The sequence below is a fragment of the Lepidochelys olivacea genome (assembly GCF_965140295.1).
Source record: "Lepidochelys olivacea isolate rLepOli2 genome assembly, chromosome: 11".
Lineage (NCBI taxonomy): Eukaryota > Metazoa > Chordata > Testudines > Cheloniidae > Lepidochelys > Lepidochelys olivacea.
The window spans coordinates 31,934,408-31,957,219 of record NC_140421.1 but is presented as its reverse complement, the minus strand read 5'-3'; the positions used below and the strand labels follow the sequence as shown (position 1 = coordinate 31,957,219).

The window sequence follows — 22,812 nt, the reverse complement described above, 5'->3', positions numbered from 1 at the left end:
ACTGACCCCCCACAGCTTTGCCCCTTGCTACCTGCCCCATTTGCCCCTTGCAGCCTTTTGCCCCTCCCTTTTGCCCCAGCCCCCCCTTACTAGCTTCAGTTTGTTTGCCTGCCACGCCCTTTTCCTTCTACAGCTGTTTTTTTGCCCCTCCCCAGCCTCTGAAGCTAGACCCTCGGTTTCCCTGTCCTACCTCCAGCCTGCTTAGCCCCTAGCTCCATGCACCCATGCCCCCTCCCATGCGCTTGTACCTCTCCCCATTTTAGTTTGAACCCCTTTCACTGCACCCCCAATGCTGTTGTATTCCCCCCTCCCCTAGTGCAGCTAGAGTAGCTGGAATCCCACCCCTGTGTTGGTGACTGACCCCCCAGCCCTTGATTGCCCCTCCCGTCCAGCCCACCTCTTTTGTCACCCTCCTCTCCTGCCTGCAGCCTAGTGGGGAGGAGTGGTTGACCTGCTTCCGCTTTCCCTCCTCTCTCCCTCCCTGCTCATTATGGCGGGGGACAAGGCAGGTGGGGCCCCTCCAGCAGACCCAGCTGCCCCTCCCGCACCTGCCCCTCCGTCATCCCCCCAAGCCTCTACCTCAACCGCTGCTGCCGAACCACCTGCTAATCCCCCTGCTGGGGCACCGGCAGCAGCGGACACCGGGGTGACCTCCGCTGCTGCCACATTCCTCGCTCCCTCCGACTCTAGGGAAGTCCCCCCAGCTGGTGGGAAGGGTCAGGGTAAAAAGAAGGGGAAGGGCCCTGCAAAAAAGACCAAGCTCTCCATGGCGGGGGCTGCCCCCACTGTCGCATCCCCGCCACCAGCCGCGGCATCCGTCCTCCCTGTTCCCTCCACCAGCTCTGCGGGTGCCCCTCCCCAAGCCCCCAGGGCGTACGCACTGGTGGTGGCAGCCCCCTCGCCTGCTGCTACATCATCTCTCCCGTCCACCGCCTCTGCTACCATCTATAGTGGCCAGGGCCCCTTCCCCACCGTGACCAGGAAGCATGGCGTCCGTTGCCCGCCTCACCCCACGTAGAAACCTACATGCGGGCATTGGCATGGGTGGTGGGGCCCACTGCCATGGTGGCGGCCTCTAAGATGTTTGGAAAGGTGGTGTTCTTCCTGGCATCGGAGGCCGCCGCCTAGGAGGCGGTGGAGAAGGGCTTGGTGGTGGGGGGGTGTTCACGTCCCCCTCAAGCCTTTGGAGGACCTGGGTGTATGGGTGGTGTTTTCCTCTGTTCCTCCCTTCCTCCCCAAGGCCGCCCTTTTGCCATTCCTCTTCACCTTGGGGAAACCCCTGTCTGTCCTCAACCCCCTTCCGTTGGGCTGTAAGGACCCATCCCTCTGCCACGTTTTATCGTTCCGCTGGCAGGTGCAGGTTCAAGTGCTGCCGGCGGCACGTGATGGGGGGACTGTGGAGGGGTCTTTTCTGGTGCCCCATCGAGGGGCACAGTATTGGGTTTACTATTCTTCGGGGGAGGCCCGGTGCTTTCTCCGCCGGATGGCAGGGCATGTCCAGAGGGACTGCCCCCTGGCCCGGCTCGGAGGGGCATCTGGGACCCCCAATACCTGGAAGGGCGTCGGCTTTACTATTGCTGAGGGCCCTGATCACCTGGACCCTGGGGTCACCCCTCCTCCATCTGTGACCGATGTCAACTCCGCTCTGATCTCAGGGGTGGCCCCCCCAACGTGCCCAGATGAGCGTATGGGCCCCATTGCTGTGGTGGGTGTTAGACCAGGGCCCACGGAGGAGAGGGTGACAGGGCTGGACTTGGCAGGACTTGAGCAGGGCTTGCCTTTGGGGGGAGTCTGTCCGTTTCCCCATTGTCCTGCCCTCCTCTTCCCTTACCCTCCCGTCAATGCCCTCACTCCCTGGATCTGACCCGGCTGGCCAGCCCCGCCCTTCAGAGAGCTGGGAGCTTGTGCGAGGGAGGCACCGAAAGCGGGGAGTGCGGGCCCAGCACCCCCCCCTCGTTGGCAAGGGGGAGGGATCCCCCACATAAAACTATGACGGGGGTTGCTGGCACTGGGCTTTCCGTTGACTCCCCTGCTGCCGTTCATCGTTTGGAGTTGGCCGCGGCTGCTGCAGCTGCAGGTAGCACCGTCTCTGCTATAGAGTTCCTCCCTGAGGGCGTTGCGGAAGTATCCCCCCTGCTGCTTTGCCATCTGTGCCCCCTGTAGGCGCCGCAATGGCGACTGCCCCGGCTGCTGTCGAGGGGGGCCCCGTAGAGGCGGGTGGGGAGTTTACCTCTATTTTTGGTGAGATCGAGGCCCTAGGCTTGACCCCAACCACCGAGCGGATGGATGCGCCTCCGCTAGGGGGCCTCAGTCAGGGCTCCTGTGATCTGTTGCCCTCCCCTCCCTTTTTTCCCCCACCTCAGGCGGTTCTCCCTGTTTTGGCCATTACACCGCCCCGGGACCTGACCATCTGCCCGGCAGCAAACAGTAATTGGGCTGGTGCCGCTGTGCCCAGTGAGGTGACGGCTGACGCCAAGTGGCCGGGCTCTGAGCCTATGGGTGCCCTGCCCTATGAAGCGGGGCCGCAGCTTTCCCCCTCCCCCCCAGTGCTGTAATCGTGGGTGCCTCGTTAAGTGGGGCACCTGAGCCTGCTGTTGTGGGGGTGCCCCAATCCCTTGCTGCCCCTTTGCCCACCATGCCGGGTGGAGGGACATTGTGCCCCGGTGGCTCTGCCACTTGGGCCCCTGATTTTGTCCCTGTTCCCGTCCTAGATTTGTGTCCTGCCCCTGTCCCTGTCCCTTACCCTGTTCCAGCCCCTGTTCCTGTCCTTAACTTCTATTCCTTTCCTCCTCCTGTTGCTGCCATCCCTGGGGTTGCCTTTTCTTCTTTTTAAGAGGTTCCCCCGGGAGGCGATTTTTGTTTTTCCCTCTCCTGGCCCATCCGGGGCTGCAGTTCTCCCTCTGCCAATGTCCCTAGGGCCAAGTGCTGAGTCGGGTGGCCAGAGGGACGGGCACCGCGGCCGGAATCTGATCCCTGCTTGCCCATCTTGATAGGCAACAGGGCTGGCAGGGGGATCCAATTGGGGGACGCCCTGGGGTCCGTGACCTGCCACGCAGAGGAACGAGATGTACTGTTTCTTGGAAGACACTCGTGGCTCCATGAACAGAGTGCCTCTCACTCTTCAGCACTGGGGCAATTTCCATCTTGTTCTCCAGAGCGAGAGGGCCATTATGGGGGAGGGCAAATGGACCAGGAAGCGGGACGCTGCGGGTTACCAGTGACGCCCTGATGGCTTTTGGGGTTGGGGTTCCAGTGGGAACCGCTAGCACCCCTGACCGTGAGGATCATCCCCAGCCCTCTACATGTCGCCGTCCATCTTTGCCACTTTAAACACCCGGGGCTGTAGGTTGGGTCTCCGCAGGTACCAGGTGCTCTCCTTCCTTTGGGAAGGGGGTACTTGGTTATTTTCCTGCAGGAGATCCACACATACCTAGCTGCCAAAGCTAGCTGGTGGCTGGAGTGGGGGGACAGGGTCTACTTTAGCCACCTTTTGGCCCATCAGGCCGGGATGGCGACCCTGTTCTCCCTGCACCTACAGCCCGAGGTGCTGGGGATTACTGAGGTCGTGTCGGGTCACCTACTGCATCTCCGGGCTCGGGTTGAGGGGCTGACGTTGCATCTTGTCAACATCTGTGTCCCGGCTTCCGGCCCGGAGCAAGCGTGTTTCTTTTGGCAGGCGTCTGCCTTCCTTGGTTCTCTGGATCCTCGCAAGTGCCTGGTCCTGGGCGGAGATTTCAACTGCACTCTTGAGGAGTGGGACCGAACAGGGACTGAGCCGAGCCCGGTCGCCGCAGACATCCTCAGGGAGATCATAGCACATCACTCCCTGGTGGATGTCTGGCGTGACCACCACCTGGATGATGACTCCATGTTCACTTTTGTCCGGGAGGAGGAACAATGGTCAAACCACTCCTGGTTAGATCACATCTATTTTTCTCAATGTTATCTTTCACAGGCCCACTCCTCCAGCGTCCAGCCGGCCCTGTTCTTGGACCACCATTTGGTGGCCATGATGGCCTCTCTTTCTTTGGCCTATTGGCACTTCAATAACAGCCTGCTGGAGGATGTGGGATTTGTGGCATCCTTCTGGGAGTTTTGGCTGGCCTGGCAGGACCAGAGGTGTGCCCTTCCCTCGGTGCGGTGATGGTGGGATGTGGCTCTTCTGCCATAGCCACACCCAGGGTGCCAGCCGGTGGAGGGATGTGATGATAGAGCAGCTGAAGCGGGAGGTATTGGACCTAGAGAGGCATCTGGCCACCAGCCCCGGTGATCCACCCCTCTGTGGAGTGAAGTAGAGGAGCTCCAGGCCCTTGATGATCTTCGGGCCCGGGGCGTCTTCGATCGATCCTGCATCCACCTCCTGCAGGAGATGGATCCTGGCTCCCACTTCCTCTACTCCCTGGGGAAGAAGAGGGGGGGCGAAAAAACAAGTCCTCTGCCTCCTGGCGGAGGATGGCACCCCCTCATGGATCCAGTGGAGATGCATGAGAGGGCCAGGGCCTTCTACGCTGGCCTTTTCTCCCCAGATCCAACCGATGCTGATGCCTGAGGAGTACTTTGGGACAGACTCCCGACAGTCAGCACAGGCGACCGGGACCGTCTGGAGCTGCCTCTCACTCTGGCCGAGTTCTTGGAAGCCCTCTGCCACATGCCCACCAATAAATCTCCGGGCATGGACAGGCTGACTGTGGAGTTCTACCGCGTGTTCTGGGACGTCCTCAGGCTGGACCTTGCCATCGTCTGGGCCGAGTCTCTGGAGAGGGAGGTCCTCCCTCTGTCGTGCAGGCGAGCGCTGCCCGCCTTGCTCCCGAAGAAGGGGAACCTCTGCGATCTCTGGAATTGGCGTCCTGTCTCGCTCCTCAGCATGGACTATAAGGTCATGGTGAAGGCCATCTCGCTGCGGTCCATGCTGGCAGATGTGGTCCATCCAGACCAGACCTACACTGTCCCAGGCCGTACCATCTTCGACCATCTTTATTTGGTCTGGGATCTCTTGGAGCTTGGGTGTAGGGATGGTCTGTTGTTCGCCCTCTTGTCCTTGGATCAGGAGAAGATGTTCGACCAAATGGACCATGGGTATCTCCTGGGCACTGTGCGGGCATTCGGCTTCAGGCCCCAGTTTGTGGGGTTTCTCCAAGTGCTGTACGCTTCTGCAGAGTGTCTGGTCAGGCTCAACTGACCACACCTGTCAGCTTTGGGCGAGGGGTGCATGAAGGCTGCCCGCTGTTAGGTCAGCTGTACAATGTGGCCATTGAGCCATTCCTTAGGCTCCTTCGCAAGTTGACGGGGTTGGTGCTGCATGAGCCGGAGGTGCGGCTGGTCCTGGCAGCGTACGCTGATGACGTGCTTCTTGTGGTCCAGGACCCGTATGATCTGGTGCAGGTGGAGGCCTGTAAAGCTGTTTATTCAGCGGCCTCCTCTGCCCGGGTCAACTGGGTCAAGAGCTCTTGCCTGGTGGTCGGGGCCGGATGGCGGGCGAGCTCCCTCCCACCCGCTCTTCAGGCCATCCTGTGGAGCACGGGTCTGCTGCTTTATCTTGGCGTTTACCTTTCTGCCACACATCTGTCTCCGCCAGAGAACTGGCACGGTTTAAAGGGCAGGGTGATTGGGCGGTTTCAGGGCCGGACGGGACTGCCCTGGTACCTCTCCCTCTGGGGGAGAGTGCTGATGCTTAACCAACTGGTCCTGTCCATGCTCTGACACCGACTCAATACCCTGTGCCCACCCCCGGTGTTCCTGGCCAATCTCCGGAGACTGGTCCTGGAGTTTTTTTTGGCCGGGACTGCACTGGGTCTCTGCAGGGGTTCTCCATCTCCCCCTGGAGGAGGGAGGACAGGGCCTGACGTGTATGCGCATGCAGGTCCATGTCTTCCACCTCCAGGGCCTGCAGAGGCTCCTTCATAGTGCGGGTGGCTCGGCGTGGAGCATATTGGCACACGCCTTCCTCCTCCGCCGCCCGCGAGGGCTCCGATATGACTGGCAGCTCTCTTTTCTCCATCCGAGAGGTCTTCCGCGAGACCTCTCCGAGCTGCCGGTCTTCTACCAGGACCTCCTCCAGTCCTGGAGACTGGTTTCAGCAACCAGGTCCTTTGTAGCCACAGAGAGGGTAGATCTCCTCGTGGAGCCCCTGCTACACAATCCCCATCTTCATGTGCAGGTGGCAGAGTCCCCCTTGGTGTGCCAGAGGTTGGTCCTGGCAGGAGTCATGAAGATTGGAGACCTCCTGGACTACGACCTGGGGGCTTGGGTGGATCCCCAGGCACTCGGTTGGTGCATGGGGCTCTCCACCCTTACAACCCCCCAGCGCGTAGTCCAGTAGGTGGAGGCAGCCCTGCCTCCCGCGGCTCGTTTTTTACTTGAGCAGGTCCTGCGAGAGGGTGCGCCTCGCCCACCCCTCCAGGCCCTCCAGATCTTTCCATCGGCCCCCTGCCCCGTGAGGCTTCCCGGCCTCCCCCCTCCTCGTACCTCGAGTTGGCTGCGTACAATGCAGCCAATTCGTTTCCAAACCACACCAAGGGACCACCTATACATGCTTGTGTTGCACACGCTTCACTACCCCATCCTCGTGTCGTGCACTGATACCAAGTGGCGGGACCTTTTACCAGCAGTGGAGGGTGGGGAACCAGTGGGCCGGTTTGTATTCCATCTTAGTCCTGCGGCCCTCCGGGGATATGAGCTGGCGGCTCCTTCATGGAGCCGTGAGCACGGGCATGTACTTGGTGCAGTTCACCTCTGTCCCTGAAGCCTGTCCCTTTTGTGGCATGAGAGAGACCCTGGCACACACACACCTTCAGTGCACCAGGCTGCAGCCCCTTTTCCAGCTCCTCCAGAACCTCTTATTGCGGTTCTGGCTGCACTTTTTCCCGCACTTGTTTATTTATGCACACCCAATTCGAAGCCCCACAAAGTCGTGGGACCACCTCGTCAACCTCTTCCTAGCCATGGCCAAGGGGGCCATTCGTAACACCAGGGAGAGGAGGTTGGCAGAGAGGGGGGCCCTGCGACTGTGGGGCTGTTTTTCGTTCCTTTATTCATTCATGCATCCGGGCAGAGTTCCTCTGGGCAGCGTCCGCCAGCTCTCTCGACGCCTTCAAGGAGCAGTGGGCGCTGTCTGGGGTTCTCTGCTTGGTGTCCCCTTCTGGTTCCCTAGTTTTGGCCCTTTGACCCCCACACCTGTTCCCGTTATTGCAGTTGTTGTCCCTTGAATTCGATTGAGTTCTAGGTTTAGTAGCCCCTCCCTAGGCTGAGGGAGGGGCCTGTAGCAGTGGGCGAGCTAACGCTCGCACATGTGCTGGTGCTCAAAAGGACCACTCTCTCACATCCTTCTGGTCTGACTCCATCACACACTGTTAGGATTCTTTTTGTTCCTAAAGTATTTAACAAAACTCCTTTTTCTTGTCTTATTCAACCTTGCAGCTTTGCTCCAGGAAGACAGTACACCATCCAGGCTATTTCTAAGTCTTGCCAAATCTTTCTGTATCAGATCTCTAAGATATAGCCTTTCCTATCTATCCATCCAGCTAATACTCTTGTTGAGGTTCTCATCATGTTGCATCTCAGTTAGTGCAACATCCTTCACAAGCCTTGACAAATGCCATCATTCCCCAATTATATCTGTTCATAATGATGCTGCAAAAATCCTTTTCATTGCCCATCACTTTGATCATGTCATTGTTCCTTTTGCATCCCTTCACTACTCTGTTGCATCAAACATAAGCTACGTGGCTTCACTTTCGCCGTGCAGTGGAGACGAAACCAAAGACAACCACACAGTAGTGGCAGATAGCTGTCCAAGGCCAGGACCAGGAGGACATAGAGACTCAGCCATCAGCTGGCCTGATGTAGAAAGGAGGTATATGAGACTAACAGAAGACCAACAGGACACCACCCAATAGAATGAAGGCAGCAACAGGGTGAAAGCAAGCCCTGCACCAAGAGTGGTAACACAAACAAGAAGTCAGAGACTGGTTTAAAGGCTAATACCCTTGAAGGCTAACAGGCTACAATGGGCTGGTGCTAAAGGCTATGTCTCTATGGTGGGCTGTATACTAGTAACCTCTAGCCCCAGCAGGACAGCAAACACTTGCACAAAAGACACAACAACAAAAGCTGTTAAAAGGAAAGCTGTAACAACCTGCTTGGAACTTGAAAGGAGGAGCACAGATTGCAGCAGGAAAGAATTTGAAGGAGTCATCAGAAAATCAGACATTGTGCACATGGCTAGAATGCTAGCTGCAGTTGCAGCATCTCTAAATAGCTCATAGTAAAAAGAGCTCAGTTGAGTTTTACAAGCCTGAAGTCCTTTCATGTTATTACTCAGCACATGGCACATGAAACAAATACACAGGCCACACTTCTGCAGCAAAATAAATCTCTATCTACCAAAATGACTTTGACTATTACATTTCATAATGTCCCATATTGTGGCTTTTTATGTTCCACGTTGTTATGCCTAGTATAATTTCTCTGGAGTCATTTAACACTTAATCTTACTTTCTGAGAGATGGAAAAAATAGGAATGGTTTAGGCATTTGCAAAATCTCATTGGTTGGGTTTTTGCTTTACAAACCAAAAACTGGGGTGTTTTAGATCCCTGACTTTAAGGGGGACGTGGGTTTGGATAAATGGTTTCAATTATGGCTTGTATGTGCTTTTTAGTAATATTATTTTAAAATGGAGGGTCATATGCTTTGTTGTTATAACTGGAGGGTCATACACATGCTGCACAAACAATGAGAGAGTAGCATATAAAGCTGCTGCTTGTGATATGTGCAGGAAGCAGCATGAGGCATCAGAGAGATTTATCTGCCTGTAGCAATATAGTGGGGGGGAAAGGGGGTATATAGGGAGGAATAAGAGGGATCAGCAAGGGGGGGGGTCAAAGAATGAGATGATGAGGGCATTAGATACTCCCAACCCCACACTCAGAGCTGCTTTGTCCTTTACCTTCTAGATATGTGTTAACCTGCTCCACCAATCCCTTCTACCTGAGCTCAGAAATTCACATACCTTCCACACCAGAACCCTCCTTTACCCCAGCCCCAAGCCCTGGCTGGGAACTGCATACGTGCGCACACTTGCTTTGTGTGCTCCTTTTCCTTCCAGAGTCAATATTTGCAGGGGCTGGTGCCCCCTCTCTATATCTCCCCCACCTTGGACCAAGTTTTGGGGAGGCAGCGCACAAGGAGGGAAGAAGGAATTAGGCCTCATTCACTTTTCTCTCCCTCTGGCTCCTCCTGATGTTCTCTCTGGGAGAAAGCCCATTCAGTGTGTCAGCATTTAAAACTCGATTGAGAGATGGACAGAGCTGAGATTAGCTTTGTGGACAAGTTCTTTGATCTATAGATAATTACAAAGCTGGTTAAACCTGCTAAGCAAATGTGTCGGGGCTCTGTGTGTTGTCCCCAATTTCCCCTTCCGGGTTTCTGACTTTTCCACAGAATCAATAGGATGTCATTGATGTCTAGAACTTTCCCTGAAAATTTGGAATTCATGTGATGTGCTGTTTCAAAGTTATCACATTACAGACAGACAAACAGAAATGCCATCAAGTTGAACATAGGGCCCCACTTTGCTTGGCCAATACTAATAATAATTATTATTATTATTACTAATAATATAATATAATGATTTAAAGCAATATATGGTAAATAATGAAATAAAAATATGCATACCATGTAAGATAAAGAGTAACATTTTTTAAAGCACCTAAGTGAAATAAGAGCCTCAAGCCCATTTTCAGAAGTGACTAAGGGTATGTCTACACTACGGAATAAGGTCGAATTTGTAGAAGTCGGTTTTTTAGAAATCGGTTTTATATATTCGAGTGTGTATGTCCCCACAGAAAATGCTCTAAGTGCATTAACTCGGCGGAGTGCTTCCACAGTACCGAGGCTAGAGTCGACTTCTGGAGCATTGCACTGTGGGTAGCTATCCCACAGTTCCCGCAGTCTCCGCTGCCCATTGGAATTCTGGGTTGAGATCCCAATGCCTGATGGGGCTAAAACATTGTCGCGGATGGTTCTGGGTACATATCGTCAGGCCCCCGTTCCCTCCCTCCCTCCGTGAAAGCAAGGGCAGACAATCGTTTCGCGCCTTTTTTCCTGAGTTACCTGTGCAGACGCCATACCACGGCAAGCATGGAGCCCGCTCAGGTAACCGTCACCCTATGACTCCTGGGTGCTGGCAGACGCGGTACGGCATTGCTACACAGTAGCAGCAACCCCTTGCCTTCTGGCAGCAGACGGTGCAATACGACTGTTAGCTGTCATCGTCGTGTCTGAGGTGCTCCTGGCCACGTCGGCTGGGAGCGCCTGGGCAGACATGGGCGCAGGGACTAAATTTGGAGTGACTTGACCAGGTCATTCTCTTTAGTCCTGCAGTCAGTCCTATTGAACCGTCTTATGGTGAGCAGGCAGGCGATACGGATTGCTAGCAGTCGTACTGTACCATCTTCTGCCGGGCAGGCAAGAGATGAGGCTGGCTAGCAGTTGTATTGTACCATCTTCTGCCAGGCAGGCAAGAGATGAGGATGGCTAGCAGTCGCACTGTATCATCTTCTGCCGAGCAGCCATGAGATGTGGATGGCATGCAGTCCTTCTGCACCATCTGCTGCCAGCCAAAGATGTAAAAGATAGATGGAGTGGATCAAAACAAGAAATAGACCAGATTTGTTTTGTACTCATTTGCCTCCTCCCCCATCTAGGGGACTCATTCCTCTAGGTCACACTGCAGTCACTCACAGGGAAGGTGCAGCGAGGTAAATCTAGCCATGTATCAATCAGAGGCCAAACTAACCTCCTTGTTCCAATAAGAACAATAACTTAGGTGCACCATTTCTTATTGGAACCCTCTGTGAAGTCCTGTCTGAAATACTCCTTGATGTAAAGCCACCCCCTTCGTTGATTTTAGCTCCCTGAAGCCAACCCTGTAAGCCATGTCGTCAGTCGCCCCTCCCTCCGTGAGAGCAACGGCAGACAATCGTTCCGCGCCTTTTTTCTGTGCGGACGCCATACCAAGGCAAGCATGGAGGCCGCTCAGCTCACTTTGGCAATTAGGAGCACATTAAAGACGCATTATCCAGCAGTATATGCAGCACCAGAACCTGGCAAAGCGATACCGGGCGAGGAGGCGACGTCCGCGCAATCACGTGAGTGATCAGGACATGGACACAGATTTCTCTGAAAGCATGGGCCCTGCCAATGCATGCATCATGGTGCTAATGGGGCAGGTTCATGCTGTGGAACGCCGATTCTGGGCTCGGGAAACAAGCACAGACTGGTGGGACCGCATAGTGTTGCAGGTCTGGGACGATTCCCAGTGGCTGCGAAACTTTCGCATGTGTAAGGGCACTTTCATGGAACTTTGTGACTTGCTTTCCCCTGCCTTGAAGCGCATGAATACCAAGATGAGAGCAGCCCTCACAGTTGAGAAGTGAGTGGCGATAGCCCTGTGGAAGCTTGCAACGCCAGACAGCTACCGGTCAGTTGGGAATCAATTTGGAGTGGGCAAATCTACTGTGGGGGCTGCTGTGATGCAAGTAGCCCATGCAATCAAAGATCTGCTGATATCAAGGGTGTGACCCTGGAAAATGTGCAGGTCATAGTGGATGGCTTTGCTGCAATGGGATTCCCTAACTGTGGTGGGGCCATAGACAGAACCCATATCCCTAGTTTGGCACCAGAGCACCAAGCCGCCGAGTACATAAACCGCAAGGGGTACTTTTCAATAGTGCAGCAAGCTCTGGTGGATCACAAGGGACGTTTCACCAACATCAATGTGGGATGGCTGCGAAAGGTACATGACGCTCGCATCTTCAGGAACTCTGGTCTGTTTCAAAAGCTGCAGGAAGGGACTTTATTCCCAGACCAGAAAATAACTGTTGGGGATGTTGAAATGCCTATATGTATCCTTTGGGACCCAGCCTACCCCTTAATGCCATGGCTCATGAAGCCATACACAGGCAGCCTGGACAGTAGTCAGGAGCTGTTCAACTACAGGCTGAGCAAGTGCAGAATGGTGGTAGAATGTATATTTGGACGTTTAAAGGCGCGCTGGCGCAGTTTACTGACTTGCTTAGACCTCCGCGAAACCAGTATTCCCACTGTTATTACTGCTTGCTGTGTGCTCCACAATATCTGTGAGAGTAAGGGGGAGACATTTATGGCAGGGTGGGAGGTTGAGGCAAATCACCTGGCTGCTGGTTACGCGCAGCCAGATACCAGGGCGGTTAGAAGAGCACAGGAGGGCGCGGTACGCATCAGAGAAGCTTTGAAAACCAGTTTCATAACTGGCCAGGCTACGGTGTGAAAGTTCTGTTTGTTTCTCCTTGATGAAACCCCCCGCCCCTTGGTTCACTCTGCTTCCCTGTAAGCTAACCACCCTCTCCTCCTCCCTTCGATCACCGCTTGCAGAGGCAATAATGTCATTGTTGCTTCACATTCATGCATTCTTTATTCATTCATCACACAAATAGGGGGATGACTACCAAGGTAGCCCAGGAGGGGTGGTGGAGGAGGGAAGGAAAATGGCACACAGCACTTTAAAAGTTTACAACTTTAAAATTTATTGAATGCCAGCCTTCTTTTTTTTGGGCAATCCTCTGTGGCGGAGTGACTGGTTGGCCGGTGGCCCCCCCACCGTGTTCTTGGGCATCTGGGTGTGGAGGCTATGGAACTTGGGGAGGAGGGCGGTTGGTTACACAGGGGCTGTAGTGGCAGTCTGTGCTCCAGCTGTCTTTGCTGCAGCTCAACCATACACTGGAGCATACTGGTTTGGTCCTCCAGCAGCCTCACCATTGAATCCTGCCTCCTCTCATCACGCTGCCGCCACATTTGAGCTTCAGCCCTGTCTTCAGCCCGCCACTTACTCTCTTCAGCCCGCCACCTCTCCTGGTCATTTTGTGCTTTCCTGCACTCTGACATTATTTGCCTCCACACATTCGTCTGTGCTCTGTCAGTGCGGGAGGACAGCATGAGCTCGGAGAACATTTCATCTTGAGTGCGTTTTTTTTTCTTCCTAATCTTCACTAGCCTCTGGGAAGGAGAAGATCCTGTGATCATTGAAACACATGCAGCAGGTGGAGAAAAAAAAGGGACAGCGGTATTTAAAAAGACATATTTTATAAAACAGTGGCTACACTCTTTCAGGGTAAACCTTGCTGTTAACATTACATACATAGCACATGTGCTTTCGTTACAAGGTTGCATTTTGCCTCCCCCCACCGCGTGGCTACCCCCTCAACCTTCCCCCCTCCCTGTGGCTAACAGCGGGGAACATTTCTGTTTAGCCACAGGCAAACAGCCCAGCAGGAACGGGCTCCTCTGAGTGTCCCCTGAAGAAAAGCACTCTATTTCAACCAGGAGACCATGAATGATATCTCACTCTCCTGAGGATAACACAGAGAGATAAAGAACGGATGTTGTTTGAAGCCAGCAAACATACACTGCAATGCTTTGTTGTACAATGATTCCCGAGTACGTGTTACTGGCCTGGAGTGGTAAAGTGTCCTACCATGAAGGACGCAATAAGGCTGCCCTCCCCAGAAACCTTTTGCAAAGGCTTTGGGAGTACATCCAGGAGAGCCGCGAATGCCAGGGGAAATTAATCCTTTCACATGCTTGCTTTTAAACCATGTATAGTATTTTAAAAGGTACACTCACCGGAGGTCCCTTCTCCGCCTGCCGGGTCCAGGAAGCAGCCTTGTGGGGGTTCAGGGGGTACTGGCTCCAGGTCCAGGGTGAGAAACAGTTCCTGGCTGTCGGGAAAACCGGTTTCTCTGCTTGCTTGCTGTGAGCTATCTACAACCTCATCATCATCATCATCATCATCTTCTTCGTCCCCAAAACCTGCTTCCGTGTTGCCTCCATCTCCATTGAAGGAGTCAAACAACATGGCTGGGGTAGTGGTGGCTGAACCCCCTAAAATGGCATGCAGCTCATCATAGAAGCGGCATGTTTGGGGCTCTGACCCAGAGCGGCCGTTCGCCTCTCTGGTTTTCTGGTAGGCTTGCCTCAGCTCCTTAAGTTTCACGCGGCACTGCTTCGGGTCCCTGTTATGGCCTCTGTCCTTCATGCCCTGGGAGATTTTGACAAAGGTTTTGGCATTTCGAAAACTGGAACGGAGTTCTGAGAGCACGGATTCCTCTCCCCAAACAGCGATCAGATCCCATACCTCCCGTTCGGTCCATGCTGGAGCTCTTTTGCGATTCTGGGACTCCATCATGGTCACCTCTGCTGATGAGCTCTGCATGGTCACCTGCAGCTTGCCACACTGGCCAAACAGGAAATGAGATTCAAAAGTTCGCGGTTCTTTTCCTGTCTACCTGGCCAGTGCATCTGAGTTGAGAGTGCTGTCCAGAGCGGTCACAATGGAGCACTCTGGGATAGCTCCCGGAGGCCAATACCGTCAAATTGTGTCCACAGTACCCCAAATTCGAGCCGGCAAGGTTGATTTAAGCGCTAATCCACTTGTCAGGGGTGGAGTAAGGAAATCGATTTTAAGAGCCCTTTAAGTCGAAATAAAGGCTTCATCGTGTGGACAGGTGCAGGTTTACATCGATTTAACGCTGCTAAATTCAACCTAAAGTCCTAGTGTAGATCAGGGCTTAGGCATTTAGGAGCTCAAGTATTATTGAAAGTCTTTAACTTTTCATGTGGGACTTTGTTGTTAAATTATACACCAATTAATAGAGAATGACTGACTTAGTAATAAGTGAAAGTAATGTTTATTAAACAATAGTTGTCAGGGTTTCTTCCCCATTCTGAACTTTAGGGTACAGATGTGGGGACCCTCATGAAAGACCCCCTAAGCTTATTCTTACCAGCTTAGGTTAAAAACTTCCCCAAGGTACAAACTTTGCCTTGTCCTTGAACAGTATGCTGCTACCACCAAGCGTTTTAAACAAAGAACAGGGAAAGAGGCCACTTGGAGACGTTTTCCCCCAAAATATTCCCCCCAAGCCCTACACACACCGTTTCCTGGGGAGGCTTGAGAATAATATCCTAACCAATGTGTTACAAAATCATCAAAGACCCAAACCCCTGGATCTTGGAACAATGGAAAAATCAGTCAGGTTCTTAAAAGAAGGATTTTATTTTAAAAAAAAGATAAAAATCATCTCTGTAAAATCAGGATGGGAAATACTTTACAGGGTATTCAGTTTCAAAACACAGAGGATCCCTGTCTGGGCAAAACCTTAAAGTTACAGAAAACAGGAATAACACAGAGAAAATTCACATAAAACAAAAGATAAACTAATCCACCTTGCCTAGTTTGCCTATACTGGTTGCGATATTGGAGACTTGGATTAGGATGGGTTGGAGAAGATGGATTTCTGTCTGGCCTATCTCAGTCCCAAGAACAACCACGTAAACAAAGAGCACAAACAAAAGCCTTCCCCCCTCAAGATTTGAAAGTATCTTGTTCCCTTATTGGTCCTTTGGGTTAGGTGCCAGCCAGGTTAGCTGAGCTTCTTAACCCTTTACAGGTAACAGGATGTTGCCTCTGGCCAGGAGGGATTTTATAGTTCTGTATACAGAAAGGTGGTTACCCTTCCCTTTATATTTATGACAACAGTACATTGCTGATTGATAAACAGACTACTTGTGTTTCTTCACTATATTCAGTTTTTCAGGCCCACAATGTTACACTTACCGTGTTAGGGGATTGACTAAACAGGAAGACTTTCTCAATCTTTTATTTCAGGTTCTACAGTGGAGAGCACACCAGGAGGAGACAGCCAGACTGGAAGCTGCTGTAGCTGTCAGAAGTAAAGAAAAGGAAGATGAAAGAGAAAAGATACAGAAAGAAAAGGAAATGATTCAGAGAGCAGAGGAAAAAGAAAAAGTATGGAAAATGTGCTATTTGAATGATTTATTGTCTAATTGCTTTTAAAAGCTTTAAGTAATCTCAATACTTTATATTATTGTAAATAGTCTTTTTGTTATTAGTTCAGAGATTAGCAAGTGGTTAGTGGAATGTTGCTAATACCCATTTCAGCTTTAAAGCTGCATGTACTTGTGCAGCAATTATTCTACTTTCTTATTTTTCTAAAAAGACAACAATATAGGCATATACGCTGTGGCTGACACACAGACGCAAGGAAAATCAGTGCAGAGAAACTACTGCATTTCTAGCTGTCTTACAGATTTATGCTATCAAGTAATATGGCAAAGACCACTGAAGCTACCAAAGCTGCAGCAAGATATGCTGCATTGCAGCAAATGAGCCTCACAATATATTGGCTACAGTGTTTAAGCACACTGCACTTAGACCAACACAGGGAACTTTCAAATAGGCTTCCAAGAACAGGTGCACATTACCTCTTTCAAGACAGCAGACCTCTATGTTTACATTGTGCTACATCGTTTGACTGACTGGGAAATGTATGCAGTGTTGTAGCCTTATTGGTCCCAGGATATTAGAGAGACAAGGTGGGTGAGCTTGGACCAGCTTCTGTTGGCAACAGAGAGAGAAGCTTTTGAGATTACACAGAGCTCTTCTTTAGATCTGGGAAATGTACTCGGAGTGTCACAGCTAAATACAAGATGGAACAGATAATTGTTTAGCATATGTTGTTAACACATATTTCAACGTGAAGTGGCCCATTAACACCTCTCAGTCAAGGATTTTCTCAAAGGAAACCTGCACAGCCCCTTCAAGAGATGAGCCTAGGAGCTTAAATTCATAACGTCACTAGACACTAAAAATCATAGACTGAATAGCACACTGGAATTATGGTTTATTACAATCTGTAACCCCGTTAACACCCCATCACTCCCCGGCTTTCCCCCTTCCCATTAACTGGAGAGGTGTTAACGTGCCACTTCACCTTGAATAGTCCCTTGAAATATGTGTTAACTACTAGTGCTAAATAATCTGTTCCACCTTGTATTTATCTGTGACACTCTGGGTATGTTTACACTGCAATTAGACACTGGTGGCTGGCTCATGCCAGCTGACTCAAACTCACAGGACTTTGGCTAAGGGGCTGTTTCATTGCAGTGTAGATGTTCCTGCTGGGGCTGCAGCCCAAGCTCTGGGACCCTCCTACTTTCAAGGTCGTAGAGCCCGGGCTGCAGCCCGAGCCTCAACATCTACATTGCAATGAAACAGCCTCTTAAAAGACCCCAGAGCCAGAGTCAGCTGGCACGGGCCAGCCACCGGTGTCTAACTGCAGTGTAAACATATCCTCTGAATAAATTTCCCAGATGTAAAGAAGAGCTTTGTGTAAGCTGGAAAGCTTTTCTCTCTCTCTCCAACAGAAATTAGTCCAATAAAAGATATTATCTCACCTACCTTGTCTCTCTGTGGGGAAATAACATTGTTCTAACTAAAGTCTAAACAGTACTTTGTGGAAAAACTTTGGAGAATAAGTTTTTTTTACTGCTTATAGAAAAATCTGCTTATGTGTCACATACTAGCTATATTTTTCTACACTAGTTTTTATTATTAATGTAATTTATACAAAAACAGGAACCTTTTGATTTTGAGAATTTACCTATTTTTTTACTTATTTCTCATTCTGAAATCTTACACTCAGAGGATTAACATCACATTTATGTGGAATTTTTATATTAAAAATGGATAATTATTATTTCAAGTCAGCAATAAGCAGCAAGAGCAAATGAATGTTTATAGGGTGGTCCTGCAGATCCTTCAGCACATGAGTAACTTTACTCACATAAGCTGTCCCATTAACTTCTATGAGACTGTTGGTGCTCACATGCTTGCAGGATTGGGCCACTGACTAGTAGGTTTTTATGTATACATCTGTTGAAAGCAATGAGTGTGGGGGGGCACAAAATCAGATAGGCAGAATTGTTTCAAAATAGAATATTTTCATGATGCGTATTTGAAGGGTTTAGTGAAGTCCAGGGACCCCAGCCCCCAAGGAGGATTTAAGTTAACAGTTGATCAGCGAGTGGTGAAGGCTGGAAAATGAAAAAATAGTACCTTGCCAACTGATGTCTCCTCTGTCCTTAGGCTTCTCCCCAGGTAAATACCTGTCATAGTCCTTTGTAACATACCTTAATGGGAATGTACATAAACTCTGTTCATGCCCCATCTGACTGAGAGCATGAATGGGGGAGTTCGGCTCCAGAAATGCCTTATCCTTCTCTACCTCTACTTAGATGTTTGAAGTCTTGTCTCTTTCCGACCATCTGCATGACATTATCCATATTGCAGTAATGTTCTTGAAAACAAGATTTATTAAAACTAAACAGAATATGGTAGTAAAGCAAAAGAAATGGTTTACAAAATTGAGTGATGTAGGGGTCCTTTAGCTTAGTTACAAAGAAAAGAAAAGAAAATCCTAGATCTTTAGAAAGTCCTCTTATCAACTCCTCTTTAGGCCTGACGTAGCCTTTCCCTATTGTGTCCAAAGAAATTTCCCCTTATCTCTTACCTACAGTTCATTATCATATCTGTGTGGCTATATCAACCATTCCACACAGGAGTATTTGAACAAGAGTGCTGCCTAGAGAAAGTGCCAGTCTTTGTATCCCATATGAGGACTTTACCTCTGGGATGTTTCCACACTTTCCTATCTCCAAGCCCACTTTGATCTCCCCTTCCTTAGACACGCCTCACTAGTTGAGGTGATGGACTTGATTTGCATGGCCATCATTCTTTGCTGTGGATGTTAGGCTGTGCCCATGTACAGTCTGTATCTAGTTTCCTTCTTCGCTGGTTATAGAGGTAGCATGGATTTGTCTCTTTAATTCTCTCATCGATTTTCCATTGCTATTAAATTTAAATTATTGCCAGACCCTGTTCCCTCAGTCACACTGCCACTAAAAAAATAGAATGAATGAAATGACTACAGAGACTGGCATGCAGTTAGTGTAACAGTGGGACAAAAGCACTTGAAAAAATGTTTTCCCTCTTGTCTCAGATCCTTTAACTTTTTTCTTTTATTCTGGGAACTTGTCATTTTCAATTGTGGTTATGAGGTCATATTTATAAGCATGTAAAATATGCACTTTGAGCCAAAGCCTGGTGCTGTTTAAGTCCAGACAAGTTTTGCCTTTGACTTCGATGAGACAGGATTATATATACACTGTGTAGGCATGTTCTAGTCATTATCTGTAGATATTTTAAGCATATTTCAAAAATGTACAAGATGAACTTTTCAAGATTCTCTATACTGTGCGATTCCTGCATTCTTTCACATTGGCTCTGGCAGATGTTTTCTGATATTTCTTCCCAGAGGCTAGGTTATTATTGCTTTTAGGTATTGGTTTAGTCTTTTTAAACTACAGACTTCTGCTGGCATAACTGTTGGTCACAGGTATGAAGAGGTGTGATCCCTGACTGACATATAACGTGCCAACTGAAGCTCCTAGTATAGACACAAAGCTGTGTTTATACCAATTTGTTTCATTCATGGGGAGTGATTTTACTATACCAATATGATACAGTTGTGTTTAAACTAGGAGAACTTTGTCAGGAAAAGTGCTCCTAGTTTCGAGACAGCCTTTCAGGGGGTAAATGTGTATAATTTCCAGCCATTACAAAAATTGTATTTGCTTTCTGATCCCCTGCCACCTGAATGCCTCTTTAGTATCAAAAAAAGAACAGGAGTACTTGTGACACCTTAGAGACTAACCAATTTATTTGAGCATAAGCTTTCGTGAGCTACAGCTCACTTCATCGGATGCTCATTTTGCATGATGAAGTGATGAAGTGAGCTGTAGCTCACGAAAGCTCATGCTCAAATAAATTGGTTAGTCTCTAAGGTGCCACAAGTATTCCTTTTCTTTTTGCTCATTTTAAAGGGGCTGATGCCCTGAAAACCATTGCAAACTGGAGCCTTCTACAAAAGCTTAAAACTAGAGTATTTCTTTGACATATAATGTATTACTTTTATTGCCATTTCATAGAGGTTCTGTTGCAAGGAATGGTCATCTAAACTATTTCCTTTTTAAGTTAGCGCCTTCCACACTGGGGATTGGGCAGGGGAAGGGGTGAATTTAGAGATTTTCTTCCTCTTTATCCAGGGACTTGATGTACTTTGAAATGACTAACATTTATTTTAGATGTTTTAGTTATGAGGACTTTAAAAATGTATATAATAACTAAAAGTCTGTGTCCCAAGCTGTATGGATATTCTGTGGAGCTCCTAAGATCCATGACTGGAGCTCTTTTGTGTAATCTGTTTTGTGGAGTTCCTAAGCTACACAGAACTTGGCTCTTGCTTGCACTGAAGTCCATAGCAAAACTCCCATTCACTTGAGGTGGTGCAGAAGCAGGACTCTGGTACACAGCTGATGCACAGAATATCTGCAGATCGGAGCCCTTTTGAGGTTCACTCCCATGGAGCCTCAGAGTATAAGATACATATGAACTTTACATGGAGAGTTCTCACAGTGAAGTGCACAAGAGAGCAAAGCTAAAGTTATTTGGGATACCTTAGCTCTGTATTTCCATAATTTTAAAATAATTTTATTTAAAATGTACCCTTAACTTTGAATTTCCTTGTTTTCAGACAGTTGTGTGTTTATATAAAGATTCTATGATTTATTAATTTTCCTTCATTAAATTATTGATACATATTTACAATTTTAATTTCAGTTTAATGTCTAAGGGGTCTGTGAAAGGTTGTTGTTACTATTGAACAGTGGTTTTCAAGATTGGTGTTACCATAGAACAGTGGTTTCAGGGATCCGCAGACTATGTCTAAGATTTCCAAAGGGGTCCGCATCTCCATTTGAAATTTTATAGGAGTCCGCAAATGAAAAAAGTTTGAAAACCACTGGTCTTGATGGTTAATGCAACAATGGACTGTAGAACACAAAAACCTCTGTGGATCAGACATTATCCTATTAGCCTTTGACTAGGACAAAATAATATATCCGAAGTTACTAAATGCTGTTCAGCGAGGCAAGGTGGATGAGGTAATATCTTTTATTGTACCAACTTCTGTTGGTGAAAGAGATCAGCTTTCAAGCTTACACAGAGCTGATTTTCATTCAGTAAGTAGCATGCGAATTTTCTGCATCATTGAAATTCCAGTTCTGTACCTAAATTTGAAAGACTGTTGTCTATTCCTTTCATCTTTATCTGGCATTACCAGTCAGACCAAAATCAATGTCAGTGAGGACATGTCTGACGCTCCAAGCATCTGAAGAAAGCCCATCCATCTTCTTTAGTTATTTCATGGGATGTCTGCTTTCTGTAATTGCTATTGCTGGGTAGAACAGATGAAGAGGGCCATAGTAACAAGAAAAAATTACTCACTGGTAATTCTGTTTGTCGTAGTTCTCATCCTATGTTCCTTGCTCCTTCCCTGGAGGACTGCCACTTGGAGCTATACTTGATACAAACTGGAATGAGGTGCTCTGATTGCCATGTATTTTATTTCCTTGCTCCCTGGTAGGGGGAGCAATAATGCTGTCTGTAGTTGCTGTTGTTGGATAGGATGGAAAAAGAAAGGAAACATACCAGTTGGAAATTTTTCTCTTCATGAATGGGGGGTTCCCACAAACTCTCTTCTGCTCCTACTACATCTCAAAAGCAGTTTTTGCAGCTTCATGTTTAGAGTGTAGTTTGTTAATATTTCCTAACTAGGCAAATATGCTTTTCTAAAATATACATATTATTACAAAACCCAAGATGTCAGGTTTTCCCTGGCATTACTCTTGCTTTGCTGGCCTGTATCTTGGTTTATAAGTGTTCTGTTGTTTTAATCTGTATATTTCATTCATACAAACTCCAGGTGAGAATATACTGGGCTGAAAAACAACGCAAGTGGCAAGAAATGGAAGAGAAAGATCTACATCGTCTGGCAGAACTGAAGAAATTAATGATTGAACAAGCAACTAAAGATAAAGAAAGGTATTAAAACAAACAAAACAAAACAAAAAACCTTGAAAAGTGAATAGATGATCAACAGGCAAGAATGAGTAACTATTCCTGATCCGATTTGCTCAATTGCCTCAAATTTGGGATAAATTGATTGTTCTTTTTTTTCTTTCCCATTATGCAATGGAACCCTGTCCTGCCATATAGTTACAACCGGATTATGGAACACAATAGCAACACAGTTCCCTGGCCCAATTTGTGTCTACATATGAACTAAACCATATTATACAAGGCTTTATACTGGTGCGAACTGCAAATTGTTGCAACTAGAACAGGATTCAACAATTTATAACTGAGTCCTTTGACTCCATTGTAGTTTCATGTAGATGACACCTTTCATTCCTCCATCTCATAGAACTATTTCTAATCTATTTGAGAGACAGGTAATGGGAGACATTTATATAGAATTGATTTCCTGCCTTAAAGATACATTATTTAACGTATACATACTTGTGGCTTACATTTTCAAAATGTAATGACTAGTGATTTTGTATACTTTGATTTTTGGGGCATTTTTTTTTAGGCACTCAAAAAGGGGGAAGTGTCTGATTTTCAGAAAATGTTGAGCCCCAACACTCCGAAAGTCAAGGTGATAGCCTTTTAAGGTGTTTCAAGTTGGATGCCCAAGAATTAAGACACTCAAAATTACCAGCTACTTTTGAAAATTTAGACTTACAATAAGAAAAGGAGTACTTGTGGCACCTTAGAGACTAACCAATTTATTTGACCATAAGCTTTCGTGAGCTACAGCTCACTTCATCAGATGCATGAGCTGGAGCTCACGAAAGCTTATGCTCAAATAAATTGGTTAGTCTCTAAGGTGCCACAAGTACTCCTTTTCTTTTTGCGAATACAGACTAACACGGCTGTTACTCTGAAACCTGTCATTATGCTAGACTTACAATGTTACGTATGTAAAGACTATTAACAATATGAATCTTGATA

The 22,812-nt window shown here is 48.6% G+C and overlaps 1 protein-coding gene across 1 annotated transcript in view; it reads left to right on the top strand.

Annotated features, from left to right (window-relative positions):
• Window positions 1-22,812, top strand: part of CCDC148 (coiled-coil domain containing 148) — a 169,599-nt gene that overhangs the window by 128,514 nt on the left and 18,273 nt on the right. Inside the window, exons 11-12 of the mRNA XM_084642703.1 lie at window positions 15,706-15,846; window positions 21,722-21,840. Coding sequence (XP_084498829.1) covers window positions 15,706-15,846; window positions 21,722-21,840 — 260 coding nt within the window. The remainder of the gene's footprint in view (window positions 1-15,705; window positions 15,847-21,721; window positions 21,841-22,812) is intronic.